We start from the raw sequence: 16,872 nt of genomic DNA, 5'->3' as shown, positions 1-16,872 counted from the left end.
AGGGATACTGGGAAGCTTGAGCTCCTGACTATGGGTGGTGAGGGGGAGGAGGGGTATTGAGGTCAGCCAAAGGAATTCCAGATGCAGATGGAAGAAAAGGGGAGTCCTTTACTCCCAACTCAGGAAGTTTATCTTCTATCATAAAATGTTTATCCCCACATTAAACAGAGACTGGAAGGAGCCGGGCCTCCCCTTGCTCAGCTCCCTGTCCCAGATTGAGGGAAGGAAAGAGCAAGTGCCAAGCCCTCCCTAAGCCTCCCAGTTCTGAGGTGGAGATGAGGAGCCCTCCCCCACTGCTCTGGGCATAGCCTGGGTGGGCCGAGCCACTGTGTCTGAGGCTAGCCACAAAGCCCCTCAAGGCTCCCCCACCCGGGGGCCCACCTCCAACCCAATGACTAACAAACCAGGACTGCCCAGCCCCATCTGCACAGCCTCAACCCAAGGAAGGGGGGCCTCTCCTCAGAGTTCTTCCTGAGCTACCAGCGCCCCCTTCCTGAAGGCAGTCCCAGGCACTGTGGTCCCAGACAGAACATACAATTATGGGGGAGTGCCCCTGCTCTTCCGCTGGTCATGTGAGGGCAGATACGGCCAATGGGGACTGAGCCCAAATGTGAGCTAGAGATAGGCCTCAGGCAGCCTCCATCAGGAGGTCCCGCAGCCACACTCCAACCCAGCCCTGCACCAGATCCCATGCTAAGACACACAGGGACACACACCAGCTCCTCCTGGGATCCGAGGGTAAGACTGGACTCCAGGCAGCAGGAACCCCATGCTCCCTCCCAGGAAGACTGGCCGGGGGAGGAGCTGGGAAGGCTGACTCAAGGGGTGAGATGGTTCACATTCCTCTCTACAGGGCTTAATTTGGGCAAAAATAGAAAAAATACAGAAGGCTTTTCGAAAGCCACGTGTGCAAGGGGACAAATCAGAAGGGATGACAGCTCACAGAGCCACGCCTGGCATGCTCTCTCCCCATGACACAGTCTTCCCAGCCTATCTTAGCTCCTTCCCCGTCTCCCCCGTTAAAGCCCAGGTACTCCCACAACCCACACTTCTGACTCCGGCAGGGCTGAAGGACCCTGATGCAGGGTCTGTTGCCTTGACCAACTGCTCCCTTGCAGGGACACACAAGAGACTGTCAGAGCTGTCAAGATAACTTTATTCATAGGAAACTGGGCCAGAGACCCCTCAGGAAGCTGCAAGCCCCTGGGCGCTGGCCCCTTCTGTATTTGGACCCTAGTGAACTGTGCACAGTCTGCCCTCTCCAATGCCAGGGAGAGACAGAGAGGAATGCCATTTTTCTGTGTGATGTGGGAGTGAAAGGGGAATGAGCAGAAATCTGGTTATCCCTCCTGAGACTTGCAGTGAGCTGGGGTGCCAGAGAGCACATGGTCCCAAAGTCAGGTGCAGATGCATCCCCCATCCCAGGGGTAAACTCGTGAGCCCAGCTTTTGGATCAGGTTGGGAGGGAGCCTCATTAGACGATGACAGGCAGAGGTGGCTCTGAGGGTACCTGAGAGATACTAACCCCAAAGCCTACCAGGGCACAGGGGCTCTGGCTGAACACAAAGGTTCAAGATCATCCGAAGGCCCGAGTTGCCAAAACACCCAAATAACACTGATATGTTGTGGCCACAAAAGCTGGGGAGGAAATGTGAAGGAGGCAGGAAAAGGACCTACAGATCTCCAACAGAAAAACCAGAAGCGGAGAGGGGTAACCCCAGAGGCAGCTGGGTGGGCCCTGGGCAAGCTGGAGGAGAGCCCACAGCAAACAGTCTCAAGGCCCTTGCATAGTGACATACTCACCACCCTCAGCATCGAAGGGACCCACTGGGTAAGGAGAAGCTATGTTATCCTGCCCCTACCCAGATCATAGTCTTCCATCTCAATGTCCTGGATGTATGGCTTGGAGGCTTGGCAGGACAGCCACAGGGGTAGGAGGGATTCAGACCAGGACCTGGAGATGAGGTGTTAATGCTGTCCTAGCGTGAGTGCCTGCGTGGAGCGTGGAGGGGTGGGCAGGTAGGGAAGGAGTCTTCAGAGGTAGACATTGAGGGTCTGCAGGATGCCCCGGCGGCACAGCGGGCAGTTGCGGTGGTAGACGGGGTGGCGCATCAAGATTTCAGTGCAGGCCTGGCACAGGCACAGATGCCTGCAGGGCAGGAGCAACACCGTCTTGCTCTGGTCCTGGCAGATGACACACTTTTTCCGCTCCTCTTGCTCCTTCAGCAACTTCCACGGGTCTTGCCCGCCTGGAGGCTCCTCATCATTGAGCCTCTCTCGGCCCCTGGCAGGTGTCGCTCTGATGGTCCTGGCCTCCTCCTCTTCTGCCTCTGATCTGCGCCCCGCTTCAGGAAAAGTGTCCTGTCTCCGGGTCCTAACTGAGAACACCCTCATAGAGTCACCCTGGGGGGCTCCAGGTGCCCCTCCGCGGTTCGGCCAACTCGCCAGCTGCAGGCTGCGGCTCCAGACTCGGCGCCAGGCCTCTGAGCCCAGTGCTAGGCGAGAGAGCCGCATGACATCCTCTCGAAGACGGTGGTAGGATGGCCGGGCATGGAGCTGGCTGAGTGCCTGGGTAGCCAGTCTCAGGGTCAAGTCCGGATGCAACACAGTCACCGTCACTGCCAGCACGCAAGCTAGCAACACCAGGCCAGTGAGATTGACAAGCACAAAGCTGGCCAGGAGGCGGGCAGCTGAGGCCAGCAGCTCCAGGGCTAGTTGGCAGGGTGTCCAAAGGAGGATGGCCATGGCCACAGCACTGCTGGAAATGTGGGCTAGGAAGGCAGCCACTACATCTGTCATCCTCCACAGAGGCCCGGTCACTGTATCCCACAGGGCCAGCACCAGGGAAAAGAGGTTCTGAGTGCTGATGAGGCAGATGTTGACCAGGCTGTTGATCACATAAGCCACCAGGCTCATGGCAATGGCACAGATGTCACAGGCCTGGCGCAGCAAAGCATGGCCATTGGAGACCACACTGAGGACGCCCCGGTGCAGTATTTCCCTGCTCCGCAGTGCCCCGTGAGAGGCCAGGTGCCCCAGGAGCTTTAGGCTCTCCAGGCCAGAGCAGCAGCTATAGAGCAGGGTACACAAGGCCTGCAAGCCCCCACATGTGAACCGGATCACGGCTTCGATCAAGGCCAGCAATGAAAGCAGGACTCCGCGGCCCAAGTGCAGAAGACTAGTCAGTACCGTGTGCGGCAGGTTGTAGACGAAGGCCAGGAGCCAGGCCAGGGAAGCCAGGAGGGAGGACACCAGCAGGAAGTTGAGGTCCAACACCAAGGTCAGCACGTCCAGCACCAGGCCCACCCCATTCACTACCAGGTACACTGCCTCCATGATAGGGCTATGGAGGTTAGTCCAAAAGAAAGTCTGGCTCCTCGGTTGTGGGGTTGTCAAGGTTGTCAATATTTTAGGGGGTCTGGGATTAATTTGGAAGGAAAATGAGCAGTCTCCAACACAGGGGGTACCAAGAATCTGAGGAAGAAGTGGGTAAGAGGGAAGAGGAGTCTTGGTAGAGGGAAAGGGGGCCAGGTGCCAGTCCAAGAGTCCAGGTTTTGAAGATGGGCTGTTTGGGAGGGAAGAGCCCAAACATCTCCAAAGCGAAGGCGAGCCCAGGCCGTAGGAGCGACCTCAGCTTTGGATGCCTGGTGTGGCGAACCACGGCCGGGCAATGGGTCAGACCGGGAGGAGACGGGGAACGGATGGAATGGGATCGGATTGGATCGGATCGGGTCGGGTCGGGTCGGGTCGGGTCGGGCCGGGGCCGGGTGGGGTCGACGCAAGCTGGGCGCGGGCTCGCAGTCCAGCTACGCAGGTGCCCCTGTCCCCGCCCGGCCCCCGTCCTCCCGTTAGCGGCGCTTTGCACCCAAAAGGGGAGTGGGAGAGGCAACCAGCTTCAGCAAACCCCAAGCGCAGCCCCTACTCCGCTGGGCGCCGCCATCTTGTGTGCAAAGGGGTGGAGCCAGAGGGATGACGAGAGGGAGGGACGACAAACTCCAGCCAATCGGTGAGGGCCAACCGCAACAACGTCAATCACTCATTGGTCCGTTTGAATGGCGCCCGAACGTATTTACTTTCCAAAGGGAAGGAGCGGCGACAGATTAAATCCCCTCCCCCTTGAGGCGGGGATTGGCTCGTTGACGGGCAGCGTCGGAATACGTTCTCCTAGCCCCGCCCTCTAAAAGGGCAAGGCCTTGGACTCCCCTTAATTTGGGAGTTGTTCTTTCTCCCGGCCTCTGAACGCGAGCTGTTTTTTTTGGCTTGGGTCCGAGGTCACTGCCTCTGGGCTGGGCTTTGGAATAGCACCTCCTTCGCAGCCTGTTCAGATCCGTCTCCTCATTCTCCTCTATTTATTCATCTATTCTATCATTTGTTGAGCTCCTACAGTGCATTGAGGATACAAAAAATTTTAAGACAGTGCCTGAGGTTCACAAGCCGGATTATTACAGGGGATTCCCAAACTGCTACTCCAAACTTTCCGCACCAGGTTTTTCAACATCTTGGAAGATTACTTCATTGTCATTGAGAAAAGGTGGCTACAGATTTCGAAACAGCTCAGCTTCCTACCCTGGGCCTTCCTACCCTAGAGTGCAGTGGCGCGATCTCGGCTCACTGCAACCTCTGCCTCCTGGGTTCAAGCGATTCTCTCCTGCTTCAGCCTCCCGGGTAGTACAGGCGCCCACCACCTCACCCGGCTAATTTTTGTATTTTTAGTAGAGACGGGGTTTCACCATGTTGGCCAGGCTGGCCTCCAGCTCCTGAACCTCGTGATCCACGCACCTCGGCCTCCCGAAGTGCTGAGATTACAGGCGTCAGCCACCAAGCCTGGCCCTGCCCTTTTCTTTAATACTCAAACAATAGTCAAAATATATTTGAAACCCCATCCCAAATATATTGGGAATCCTGGGATTTTCTACTAACTCCAAGGATACTTAGCGGACTCCTAGCGGACTTATCTTTCCCCTGGTTACCTTTGCTGAATTTCCTACTTGGGTTGAATTCTCCATCTCCACTCCTGGGCTCCTCAAATTGTCCATCCCCCTTCACTCTGCCCTGAACACTGCCTCGGAGTCCTTCATTCTCCAAAGCATCACTGATAAGAAGTTGAGGTGTGCAGCAAACCTTTACTGAGGCCGTGGGGTCGTGGTAGGGGCTACGCTACGGTGCAGAGGAAGGACTGCAGGCGCTGAAACTCCTCTAGCTTCTTCCTACCCTTTCTCTCTCGCTGCTCTCAGGCCCTGCCCAGGTTATGGTTTGTTGTGTTGTGATGTGTTGCTGATGTTTTTGTTTTTGTTTTTGTTTTTGTTTTTTTGAGACGGAGTCTTGCTCTGTCACCCAGGCTGGAGTGCAGTGGCCGGAACTCAGCTCACTGCAAGCTCCGCCTCCCGGGTTCATGCCATTCTCCTGCCTCAGCCTCCCGAGTAGCTGGGACTACAGGCACCCGCCACCTCGCCCGGCTAGTTTTTTGTAATTTTTAGGAGAGATGGGGTTTCACCGTGTTAGCCAGGATGGTCTCGATCTCCTGACCTCGTGATCCGCCCGTCTCGGCCTCCCAAAGTGCTGGGATTACAGGCTTGAGCCACCGCGCCCGGCCGTTGCTGATGTTTTTATTTTCCCACTTGCATCCTCCTGCCAGTGTCAAATCTTGGAGAATGTGCCCACTTCCCTTTCAAGACACTTGATCCCATCACCCGTACCATCTCCTCTTCAGGGATCTTACTTGTCCAGTGAACACTGTGTTGTTATTAATCAATCTTCCTGCAGCACTTGACACCACTGACCACTTCCTGCCTCAGAGGCATTACCCTTTCCTATATTCTTTCTGTTTCCATCATAGCCTCCTCTCCTGTATACACAATGATTTCTAAATTTGTGTCTTCAGCCTGAACCTGTCCTGCAAAGTTCAGGCTCCAGCTGCTTCCTGGACATGAAGAGTTCCTGGGTATCCCACTGGTGCTTCCTACTCATTATGTCCAAAGTCAAACCTGGCAAACGTGCTGTGCCTGCACTATGTGCAATTAACTGGCCAGTTTTCCACACCAAGAAGCATGTAGAGGCCTTCTCAGAGTTGGCAGGATCCTCTAAGAGAGTATTTCCATTTGTTTAGGACCAAGACCTCCCCTTTGAGTGATCTGAGACTCACTAATGCAAAGCCATCTTTAATGAGCCACAACCCTTGACTCCCAGGAAACCTAGCAGGTAGTCCTGCTTTGGGCAGGGACAAACACTCCAACTAGCTTTAGGGAGGAAGTTCAAATTGTTTGACAATGTTAGTCCGAGGGATTGAGAAGAAAATAAGCCAGATATTGAGAAAGCTGAACACCTTAAAGCTCTATCCTTGCAGTATTTTCTAATGGAAGATGCAGTGTAAAGCCCTCTGGAAGCGTGCTCTGGCGGTTGTGCTAACTACAGATCTAGGGTTTGTTTTGTTTTGTTTTGTTTTGTTTTGCTCAGCGTAAGATTCTAGCTGGGACAATAGAAGGGATTTTCAGAGACTATGAGGATTGAGGATTAAGAGATTGGAAAAACCAGAAAAGAATGTCTAATTCAGGGCTTTTGTTTTATGCTATTGTGTGTATTATGGCCCTCCCCATCGTCTCCTCATCAATCATTCAGTAAAATCTATATTATTGCCATGGTTTTAGGCTGGTCTTTTATATTTTCTTTTTTAATTATGCAAATCATTTACAGAGTCCCAAAGTCAAAACTTTATAAAAAGATATAGTCACAGAAGGTTTGCTTTCATCCTTGTACTCTCTACCCTGTTCCCTCCCAGTGCCACCCAAGCTTCAGAGGACCCCAAGTATTACAAACATAGCCAAAAATGTCTCCATAAAGGAGCACCTGGGGTCCTCTGTCAGTCAGGATCCAGTGTTCGTTACTGGTATGGAAAAGCCTATAACCCCAAACATCAGCTCTGCAAACAACACGGTTCAGGGCCGAAGAAGCTCTTCAGCAATTCTGCACATCTTTTTTTTTTTTTTTTTTTTTTTTTTTTTTGAGACAGTCTTGCTCTGTCACCCAGGCTGGAGTGCAGTGGCACGAGCTCAGCTTACTGCAACCTCCACCTCCCAGGCTCAAGTGCTTCTTGTGCCTCAGTCTCCCTCAGTAGCTGGGACTACAGGCGTGCACCACCACACCCAGCTAACTTTTGTATTTTTAGTAGAGACGGGGTTTCGCCATGTTGGCCAGGCCAGTCTTGAACTCCTGGCCTCAAGCAATCTGCCCACCTCAGCTTCCCAAAGTGCTGGGATTACAGGCCTGAGCCACCGTGCCGGCTCTGTCCTACACATCTTACAAGAAGAAGAAAGTGGGGGGGGAGAGAGAGAGAGAGAGAGAAGAGAAAAGAAAGAAAGAAAAGAAAAGAAATTAACGTGGTTTGTGCAATGTGGCTAAGGAACATTTTTCAATATTAATACCTATTTCTCTTTAAATTTGCATATATGTAAATCTAGAGAAACACGCATGTGTATTTAACTAGCTACATTCTAGTTTTGACTTAAGGAAAAACTAGTTTTCCCTAGTTTTGCACTAAGGAAAAAACCTACTTACAATTTTAGTCTTTGATTTAAAAGATTATCAAGGGCAAGTCTGATAACAGCAATGACATGGTTAGTAAAGATAATAAAGATGAACAAGCCAGGATTTTGGCCAAAAATCTAGAAGCATTTTTTTGATGATATGTCCCCTGTGTGGCACATAGTTGAACTAGTTATTAGAAGACACAGCCTAATTGTGCTGAGAATAGTGGCATCTTTGAAAAACTAAAAAGATCATATGCAATATTCTGGATGTGCCCAAAGATGAAATAAATATCTTGGAAAAAACTATATCACAATTGACCATACAACTACTCTTGGATACATGATGGGAATGCTGGCTAAATGCTGTTAAAACAAGTCGATTTAATTTAGACAAGAAACTAGAAGGGCTGGGCACTATGGCTCACACCTGTTTTTCATCCACACTTGGGGAGGCCAAGGTGGGTGGATCACTTGAGCCCAGGAGTGCAAGACCAACCTGGGCAACATGGTGAAACCCTGTCTCTACTAAAAATACAAAATATTAGCTGGGCTTGGTGGCATGTGCCTATAGTCCCAGCTACTTGGGAAGCTGAGGTGGGAGAATCACCTGAATTTGGGAAGTCGAGGCTGCAGTGAGCTGTAATCGCACCGCTTTACTCCAGCCTGGGCAACAGGTTTGAGACCCTGGAAAGGAAGGAAGGAAGGAAGGAAGGAGGGAAGGAGGAAAGGAGGAAAGGAGAAACTAGAAGACTGAGCAGAGTTAAGAAGATTCACAAAGAGCAAATTATGGTCTCAAAGGGAAAATCAAATTACCCTTGCATGTGCGCTACCCACAGGTATTTGAGATGATTACTTAGTATGAATAATATTGATAAAAGTGTAACCAAAATACTGTTCGTTTTGGTTATTTTTTTAAACAAGTGATGAACCAATATTGATACTTTATTATGAACTGAAGTCCATAGTTTACATTAGGCTTCACTCTTGGTGTTGTACATTCTATGGGTTTTGACAAATGTTTAATGACATTTATCCATCATACAGTGTTATAGAGGATAGTTTCATTGCCCTAAAAATTATCTGTGCTGTGCCTATTCATCCCTCCTTCCCCCCAGACTCCTCGCAACCACTGATCTTTTTACTGGTTCCATAGTTTTACCTGTCCTAGAACATCATATAGTTGGAATCGTACAATATATAGCCTTTTCAGATTGGCTTCTTTCTCTTAGCAATATGGGTTTAAGTTTCCTCCATATCTTTTCATGATTTGATAGCCCATTTCTTTTTAACACTAAACAATATTCCATTGTTTGGATGTACTAGCTAATTTATCCATTCATCAATTGAATGACATCTTGGTTGCTTCCGGGTTTGGGAATTATGAATAAGGTCTGCTATAAACATGCATGTGCATTTGGGTGGACATAAGTCTTCAACTCATTGGGTAAAAGCCAAGGAACACAATTGCTGGATCATAAGTATGGGGTGAGTATTTTTAGTTTTGCAAGAAATCACCAAACTATCTTCTAAAGTGGCTGTACCATTTGCATTCCCACCAGCAATGAATGATAATTCCTGTTGCTGCACATCCTCCTCGGCATTTTGTGGTGTCAGTTTTGGGTTTTGGCCGTTCTAATGAGTATGTAATGTTATCTCATTGTTGTTTTAGTTTACATTTCCCTGATAGTACATAGGGTGAAACATCATTTCATATGCTTATTTTGTATCTGTATATGTTCTTTAATAAGGTGTCAAGGTTTGGGGCCCACTTTTAGATTGGGTTGTTTTCTTATTTTTAAGTTTTAAGAGTTTGTTTTATGCCAGACCTATAGTCCCAGCTACTCAGAAGGCTAAGGCAGGAGGACACTTCAGCCCAGGAGTTCTGGGCAGTAGTGCACTATGCCAATCCAGTGTCTGCACTAAGTTTGGTATCAGTGTGGTAACTTCCCAGGAGTGGGTGACCACCAGGTTGCCTAAGGAAGGGTGAATCAGCCCAGGTCAGAAATAGAGCAGATTGGTCGGGCACGGTGGCTCATGCCTGTAATTCCAGTACTTTTAGAGGCTGAGGTGGGCGATCACGAGGTCAAGAGATCAAGACCATCCTTGCCAACATGGTGAAACCCCGTCTCTAAAAAAATACAAAAATTAGCTGGGCATGGTGGCATGCGCTTGTAGTCCCAGCTATTCGGGAGGCTGAGGCAGGAGAATCGCTTGAACCTGGGAGGCAGGGGTTGCAGTGAGCTGAGATCGTGCTGCTGCACTCCAGCCTGGTGACAGAGTGAGACTCCACCTCAAAAAAAAAAAAGAAAGAAAGAAAGAGCAGATCAAAAATCCTGTGCTGATCAGTAGTGCACTCATACCTGTGAATAGCCACCGCACTCCAGCCTGGGCAACATAGTGAGAACCTGTATTAAAAAGAAACGAAAAAAAAAGAGTCCTTTGTATATTTTGGATAACTGTCCTTTATCAGATGTGTCTATTGCAAATATTTTCTCCCAGTGTGTGGCCTGTCTTCTTATTCTCTTGAAAGCTGCTTAATTTTGAAAAAATAAAAACACAGGAAGGTTAAACCAGAAATAAAATTAATTACTACAAGGGGTAGGGGGTAGAGGAACGGAATGGAAGGGATGGGGAGGAAGTGACACTCCTTTGAGTATACTGGTTTTGTATAATGTTGACTTTTTTTTTTTTTTTTTTGAGACAGAGTCTCACTCTGTCACCCAGGCTGGAGTGCAGTGGTGCGATCTTGGCTCACTGCAACCTCTACCGCCCGGGTTCAAGCGATTATCCTGCCTCAGCCTCGCCAGTAGCCAGGATTACAGGCGCCTGCCACCGCACCTGGCTAATTTTTGTAGTTTTAGTAGAGACGGGGTTTCACCATCTCGGCCAGGCTGGTCTAGAACTCCTTGACCTTGTGATCCACCCGCCTCGGCCTCCCAAAGTACTGGGATTATAGGCATGAACCACCACACCTGGCCTAATTTTGACTTTTAGAAGAATGCTAATGTTCTATATATTCAAAAATTAAATTAAATCAATAGAAATGAGAAATAAAAAAACCAACATGCAAATAGAAAAAATAAACCCAGCTGTGTTTCGTATAGAATAATATATCCACACGAAAAGGGGAGGGGTACAAGCTAACTGTAGACCCTCAGCCTGCGGGGAGTAAAGGTCCCTTGAACTATTTGTATTAATTTGTTTTCCATAGAGATATGAAGGTAGTCATTCTGAAACTGCTATTTTATATATACTATAGGATTGAGTAAAATGAGTAAATATTGTTGGGAGCCAGAGCTCTTTGGAAGAAAGGAGGCATAAACAGAATCCAGGAAGGCAAGGTAAAGCCCTATTGAGCAAGATCAAAATAAGAAGTTACCAGTGGGCTGGGCAAGGTGGCTCACATCTGTAATCCCAGCACTTTGAGAGGCAGAAGCGAGAGGATCACTCAAGTGCAGAAGTTCAAGACATTCCCTGGCAACATAGTGAGACACACCCTCTCCTACAAAAAATGAAAAAACTAGCCAGGCGTGGTGGTGTGTCCCTGTAGTCCCAGCTACTTGGGAGTCTGACGTGGGAGGATCACTTGAGTCCAGGAGGTCCAGGTTGCAGTAAGCCCTGATCATGCCACTGCACTCCAGCCTGGGTGACAGAGTGAGACCTTGTCTCCAAAAGAAAAATAAATAAATAAGTTACCAGCATAACATATAATTTGTTTCTCCTAGCTCTGTCCACTGAATGAGCCCAAAAGCAATGAGCACCCTAGTAGCAATGAGCACACTTAGTGCCCAGATCTTAATTTTTTTTTTTTTTTTTTTTTTTGAGACAGAGTCTTGCTCTGTCACCCAGGCTGGAGTGCAGTGGCCGGATCTCAGCTCACTGCAAGCTCCGCCTCCTGGGTTCACGCCATTCTCCTGCCTCAGCCTCCTGAGTAGCTGGGACTACAGGCGCCCACCACCTCGCCCGGCTAGTTTTTTTGTATTTTTTAGTAGAGACGGGGTTTCACCGTGTTAGCCAGGATGGTCTCGATCTCCTGACCTCGTGATCCGCCCGTCTCGGCCTCCCAAAGTGCTGGGATTACAGGCTTGAGCCACCGTGCCCGGCCTCCAGATCTTAATTTCTAATTACCATTCCCCCTAAAAAGAAACCAGGGTTCCTTGGGAAAATGGGTGATTCCAGGGCTGGGGCAGAGAAGGAACAAGGTAAGCTTGGAACATCGAGTGTGCCAGAAAGAAAAAAAGTGATCCCAAAAATTGTTGGGGGAAAGGGGTGGGGGGCATGAAAGGACACAGGAGCCAGCTCAGAGGTGGCCCGATCTGGGTTGATTTCAGCATCAAAAGAAATAAAGAGTCAAGGACTAAAACCCATTTAATAACATAGGAGTCCATGAGTCCAAACTGATTATAAAAAGATACCAATAAACAAACGAGAAGAGAAGGCTCTTCTTTATAGTCAAATGTGGGCTGGCATGTATGGAGGAACATGCTGGAGGTTAAAACCACCATGTTAGGCTGGGCACAGTGGCTCACGCCTGTAATCCCAGCACTTTGGGAGGCCACAGCAGGTGGGTCACCTGAGGTTAGGAGTTCGAGACCATAATGGCTAACACGGTGAAACCCCGTCTCTACTAAAAATACAAAAATTAGCTGGGTGTGGTGGTGAGCTTCTGTAATCCCAGCTACTTGGGAGGCTGAAGCATGAGAATCATTTAAACCTGAGAGGCGGAGGATGCAATGAGCCAAGATCGCACCACTGCACTCCAGCCTGGGCGACAAGAACGAAATTCCATCTCAGGGAAAAAAAAAAAATCACCATTTTACAGCCATCCTAGTAAAGACTGGCTCAGGCTAGAACCACCAAGGGATGCTAAATCTACATATTACTTACGCATTGCTCCAACCTGAAGTACACAGCCATAATCTAAGCATAAGGATACATCAGGCAAATCCAAATTGGCAAACATGAAAGACAAAGTCTGAGAAATTTTTCTGGACTAAAGGAAAGTAAATGAGACCTGCCAACTAAATGCAGCAGAGAACTCTAGACTGGGTACAGTACCAGAGGGAAAAGTATCAAGAATGCCAACACTATTGGTATTCTTGTCAAATTGGAATAAGGACTATAGATTAGAAATAAGTATTGCATTAAGTTAATTTTCTTTTTTTCTTTTTTTTTTTTGAGATGGAGTTTTGCTCTTGTCACCCAGGCTGGAATGCAGTGGTGCAATCTCGACACACTGCAACCTCCGCCTCCTGGGTTCAAGGAATTCTCCTGACTCAGCCTCCTGAGTAGCTGGGATTACAGGTGCATACCACCATGCCCAGCTAGTTTTGTTTTGTTTTGTTTTGTTTTGTTTTGTTTTGTTTTGTTTTGTTTTTAGTAGAGACGGGCTTTTACCATGTTGGTCAGGCTGGTCTCGAACTCCTGACCTCAGGTGATCCACCACCTCAGCCTCCCAAAGTGCTAGGATTACAGGCATGAGCCTCCGCACCTGGGTAAGTTAAATTTTTAAAATCTGGTAACTGTACCATGGTTATAGTGGAGAAAATCCTTGTTTTTAGGAAATACTGAAGTATTAAGGGGTAGAGAGACACGATGTATGCAACCTACTCTCAGGTAATTCATTAAAAAAAATACACATGTTGCACACACATATGATATGGTGATGAATAAAAAGCAAAAACTGTTATTAGTTGGTGACTCTAGGTAAAGCGTCTTTGAGGACTCTTCATACTATCCTTGCAACTTTTCTCTAAGTTTGATGTCATTTATCTCTCAATCTCTATCTCTCTCTTTCTCCATATATTCCATAACCTATGAAGGAAAAAATCCACATGCCAATAATTACCAAACTAATTTTCTGGCCAACACCAAGTTACAGTCACAAATGAAGAGAGATTTGAAGAAATGTAGCCACATACTCCCTTTTGAGGTTTTCTTTATAATAACTCAGCATTAAAGAATTTGAAATAAGTAAAACCTAAGAAATGATTTAAGAGATGGCAAAAAGAATTACACCATAAACGATAAAGATTTATATATGATTAAACAATTTTACAGCTTGGGCAACATAATGAGAGAGACACCCCAACACTACAAAAAATTTTAAAATGAGTCCGGGCGCAGTGGCTCATGCTTATAATCCCAAAACTTTGGGAGGCCAAGGTGGGTGGATTACTTGAGGCCAGGAGTTCAAGATCAGACTGGGCAACATGGTGAAACGCTGTGTCTACTAAATAAATAAATAAATAAATAAATAAATAAATAAATAAATAAAACATATGTGCAGGTTTGTTATAAATGTTAAAATAATAAGTAAATAAGGCCGGGCGCGGTGGCTCAAGCCTGTAATCCCAGCACTTTGGGAGGCCGAGGCGGGTGGATCACGAGGTCAGGAGATCGAGACCATCCTGGCTAACATGGTGAAACCCCGTCTCTACTAAAAATACAAAAAACTAGCCGGGCGAGGTGGCGGGCGCCTGTAGTCCCAGCTACTCGGAGGCTGAGGCAGGAGAATGGCGTGAACCTGGGAGGCGGAGCTTGCAGTGAGCCGAGATCGCGCCACTGCACTCCAGCCTGGGTGACACAGCGCGAGACCCCGTCTCAAAAAAAAAAAAAAAAAAAAAAGTAAATAAATTAGCCAAGTGTGACGGCGCATGCTGTGAGTCCCAGCTACTTGGGAGGCTGAGGTGGGAGGATCACTTTGAGCCTGGAAGTTCAAGGCTGCAGTGAGCTGAGACTGCACTACTACACTCCAGCATGGGTGACAGGGCGGGACTCTGTTTCAAAAAACTAATAAGAAGAAGAAAAAAAAATATTTCAAATATTTTCTGGGATCAAATATTTATTATATGTAGCCTCCTTAAAATATTTGAACATGACATACAAAATTTATGATTCCTTTCTGAATCTAAGTCTTGCTTAACATATTAGTAATAATTTTATTTGCTAAGGCCTCAGCAGAGCAGTTTCTCCATATTAAAATTAATTTTTTGGCCGGGCGCAGTGGCTCGCGCCTGTAATCCCAGAACTTTGGGAGGCCGAGGCAGGTGGATCACCTAAGGTCAGGAGTTCAAGACCAGCCTGGCCAACATGGTGGAACCCCCTTTCTACAAAAATACAGAAAGTAACCCTGCGCCCGACGAGCGGGCTTCTGGGAACTTGGCAGACGCAGATTAGAAATACTCACCAGCGAGCATCATTGTTGTCTTTCTGGGAACTCATTCCCATGAGATCAGAACCTCTTCGAAAGAAGAAGAAGGTAGATCCTAAAAAAGACCAAGCAGCAAAGGAGCGCTTGAAAAGAAGGATCCGAAAACTGGAAAAAGCTAGTCAAGAGCTAATTCTTATTGAAGATTTTATTACCCCTCTAAAGTTCTTGGATAAAGCAAGACAGCGGCCTCAGGTGGAGCTCACCTTTGAGGAGACTGAGAGGAGAGCTCTGCTTCTGAAGAAGTGGTCCTTGTACAAGCAGCAAGAGCATAAGATGGAGAGGGACACCATCAGGGCCATGCTAGAAGCCCAGCAGGAAGCTCTGGAGGAACTGCGACTCGAGTCCCCGAAGCTCCATGCTGAGGCCATCAAGCAGGATCCCAACCTGTTCCCCTTTGAGAGGGAAGGGCCATGTTACACACCACCGATCCCTAACTACCAGCCCCCTGAAGGCAAGTACAGTGACGTCACCAAGGTGTACACACAAGTGGAGTTTAAGAGATAGACTTGCAGGCTGCTATCCTTAACATGCTGCCCCTGAGAGTAGGAATGACCAGGGTTCAAGTCTGCTTTCCGCAGAATCAGGCATGCTGTTAATAAATACCGGTTTAATCAAAATGAAAAAAAAAAAAAAATACAGAAAGTAGCTGGGCATGATGGTGGGTACCTGTAATCCCAGCTACTCAGGAGGCCGAAGTAGGAGAATCGCTTGAAACCAGGAGGCAGAGATTGCAGTAAGCCAAGATCGTGCCATTGCCCTCTAGCCTGGGTGACAGAATGAGACTCCATCTCAAAAAATAATAATAATAATTAATTAATTATTTAAGGCCGGGCACGGTGGCTCACACTTATAATCCCAGCATTTTGGGAGGCAGAGGCGGGCAAATCACTTGAGCCCAGGAGCTCAAGACCAGCCTGGGCAACATGGCAAAACCCCATCACTACCAAAAAAACAAAAAGAAAAATTAGCTGAGTGCAGTGGCACAGTGATCGCAGCTACTTGGGAGGCTGAGGTGGGAGACTCACTTGAGCCCATGTTGCAGAGGTTGCACTGCAGTGCAGATGTTGCAGTGAGCTGAGATGGCACCACTGCATTCCAGTCTGGTGACAGAGTGAGACCCTGTCTCAAAAACAAAAACAAATTGCCCGGGGCGCGGTGGCACATGCCTGTAATCCCAGCAGTGTGGGAGGCCAAAGCAGGTGTATCACTTGAGGTCAGGAGTTGGAGACCTGCCTGGCCAACATGGTGAAACCTTGTCTCTACCAAAAACACAAAAAATTAGTAGGGCATGGTGGCATGTGCCTGTAATCCCAGCTACTTGGGAGGCTGAAGCAGGAGAATCACTTGAACCTGGAAGGCAGAGGGTGCAGTGAGCTGAGGTCGCACACACTGCAGTCCAGCCTGGGCAACAGAGCGAGACTGTCTCAAGAAATATAGATATATTATTTTTTTGAAGACCTCAGAACAACTATAACTCAAGAAAGGCCAATTAATTTGGCATTACTGGCAATAGAACATGAATTATGAGAAATGTTTTATTATAACAACATAATTAAGGAATTTCCTGAAGTGAAGGCAAGGAAAATTAATTTATGGAATAAATAGATAATTATGAATTGTGTATCACTTTATTATTCATCTAAATATTGCTAGTCCATCATAAGGGTACCCAGGCAATAATATATGTAATAATACATGCAATAATAGCTAAGTTAACTTATCTTGGATATTTTGTTGACTTTGGATCATACAAAAACCATAGCTTTACTTTTTTTTTCTTTTTTTTTTTTTTTTTTGAGACAAAGTATCTCTCTGTCACCCAGGCTGGAGTGCAATGGCACAATCTCAGCTCACTGCAACCCCTGCCTCCCGGGTTCAAGTGATTCTCCTGCCTCAGCCTCCGAAGTAGCTGGGATTACAGGCAGGTGCCACCAGGCCTGGCTAATTTTTGTACTTTTAGTAGAGACAGGATTTCACCATGTTGGTCAGGCTGGTCTTGAACTCCTGACGTCAAGTGATCTGCCTGCCTCAGCCTCCCAAAGTGCTGGGATTACAGGCGTGAACCATCGCACCCGGCCAGCTTTACATATTTTTAAATTTTGTCATTAGAAGATATATTTGTCAAGGTAGGAGGAT

The 16,872-nt window shown here is 47.7% G+C and overlaps 1 protein-coding gene and 1 pseudogene across 2 annotated transcripts; one reads left to right on the top strand and one right to left on the bottom strand.

Moving 5' to 3' along the window:
* Positions 1–1,135: 1,135 nt before the first annotated feature.
* On the bottom strand, positions 1,136–3,951 carry RNF26 (ring finger protein 26). Its single transcript, XM_025356040.1, has 2 exons — positions 3,655–3,951; positions 1,136–3,565 (listed from the first exon to the last, which is right to left on the bottom strand). Exon 2 carries the CDS (start codon positions 3,334–3,336, stop codon positions 2,035–2,037), a length of 1,302 nt encoding a protein of 433 aa, XP_025211825.1. The 5' UTR covers positions 3,337–3,565; positions 3,655–3,951; the 3' UTR covers positions 1,136–2,034.
* A 10,705-nt stretch (positions 3,952–14,656) lies between these two features.
* Positions 14,657–15,355, top strand: LOC112606477 (annotated as a pseudogene). The gene has a single exon (XR_003115639.1). The product of XR_003115639.1 is annotated as a 39S ribosomal protein L40, mitochondrial pseudogene (transcript).
* Positions 15,356–16,872: the final 1,517 nt, after the last annotated feature.

This window comes from Theropithecus gelada, chromosome 14 (genome assembly GCF_003255815.1).
Source record: "Theropithecus gelada isolate Dixy chromosome 14, Tgel_1.0, whole genome shotgun sequence".
Classification (NCBI taxonomy): Eukaryota; Metazoa; Chordata; class Mammalia; order Primates; family Cercopithecidae; genus Theropithecus; species Theropithecus gelada.
The sequence above is the reverse complement of the archived record's forward strand: the minus strand, read 5'-3'. Positions and strand labels throughout refer to the sequence as shown.

Bases quoted from the DNA above. Each gene is read 5' to 3' on its own strand.
- RNF26 (XM_025356040.1), bottom strand. From the start codon at position 3,336: ATGGAGGCAGTGTACCTGGTAGTGAATGGGGTGGGCCTGGTGCTGGAC.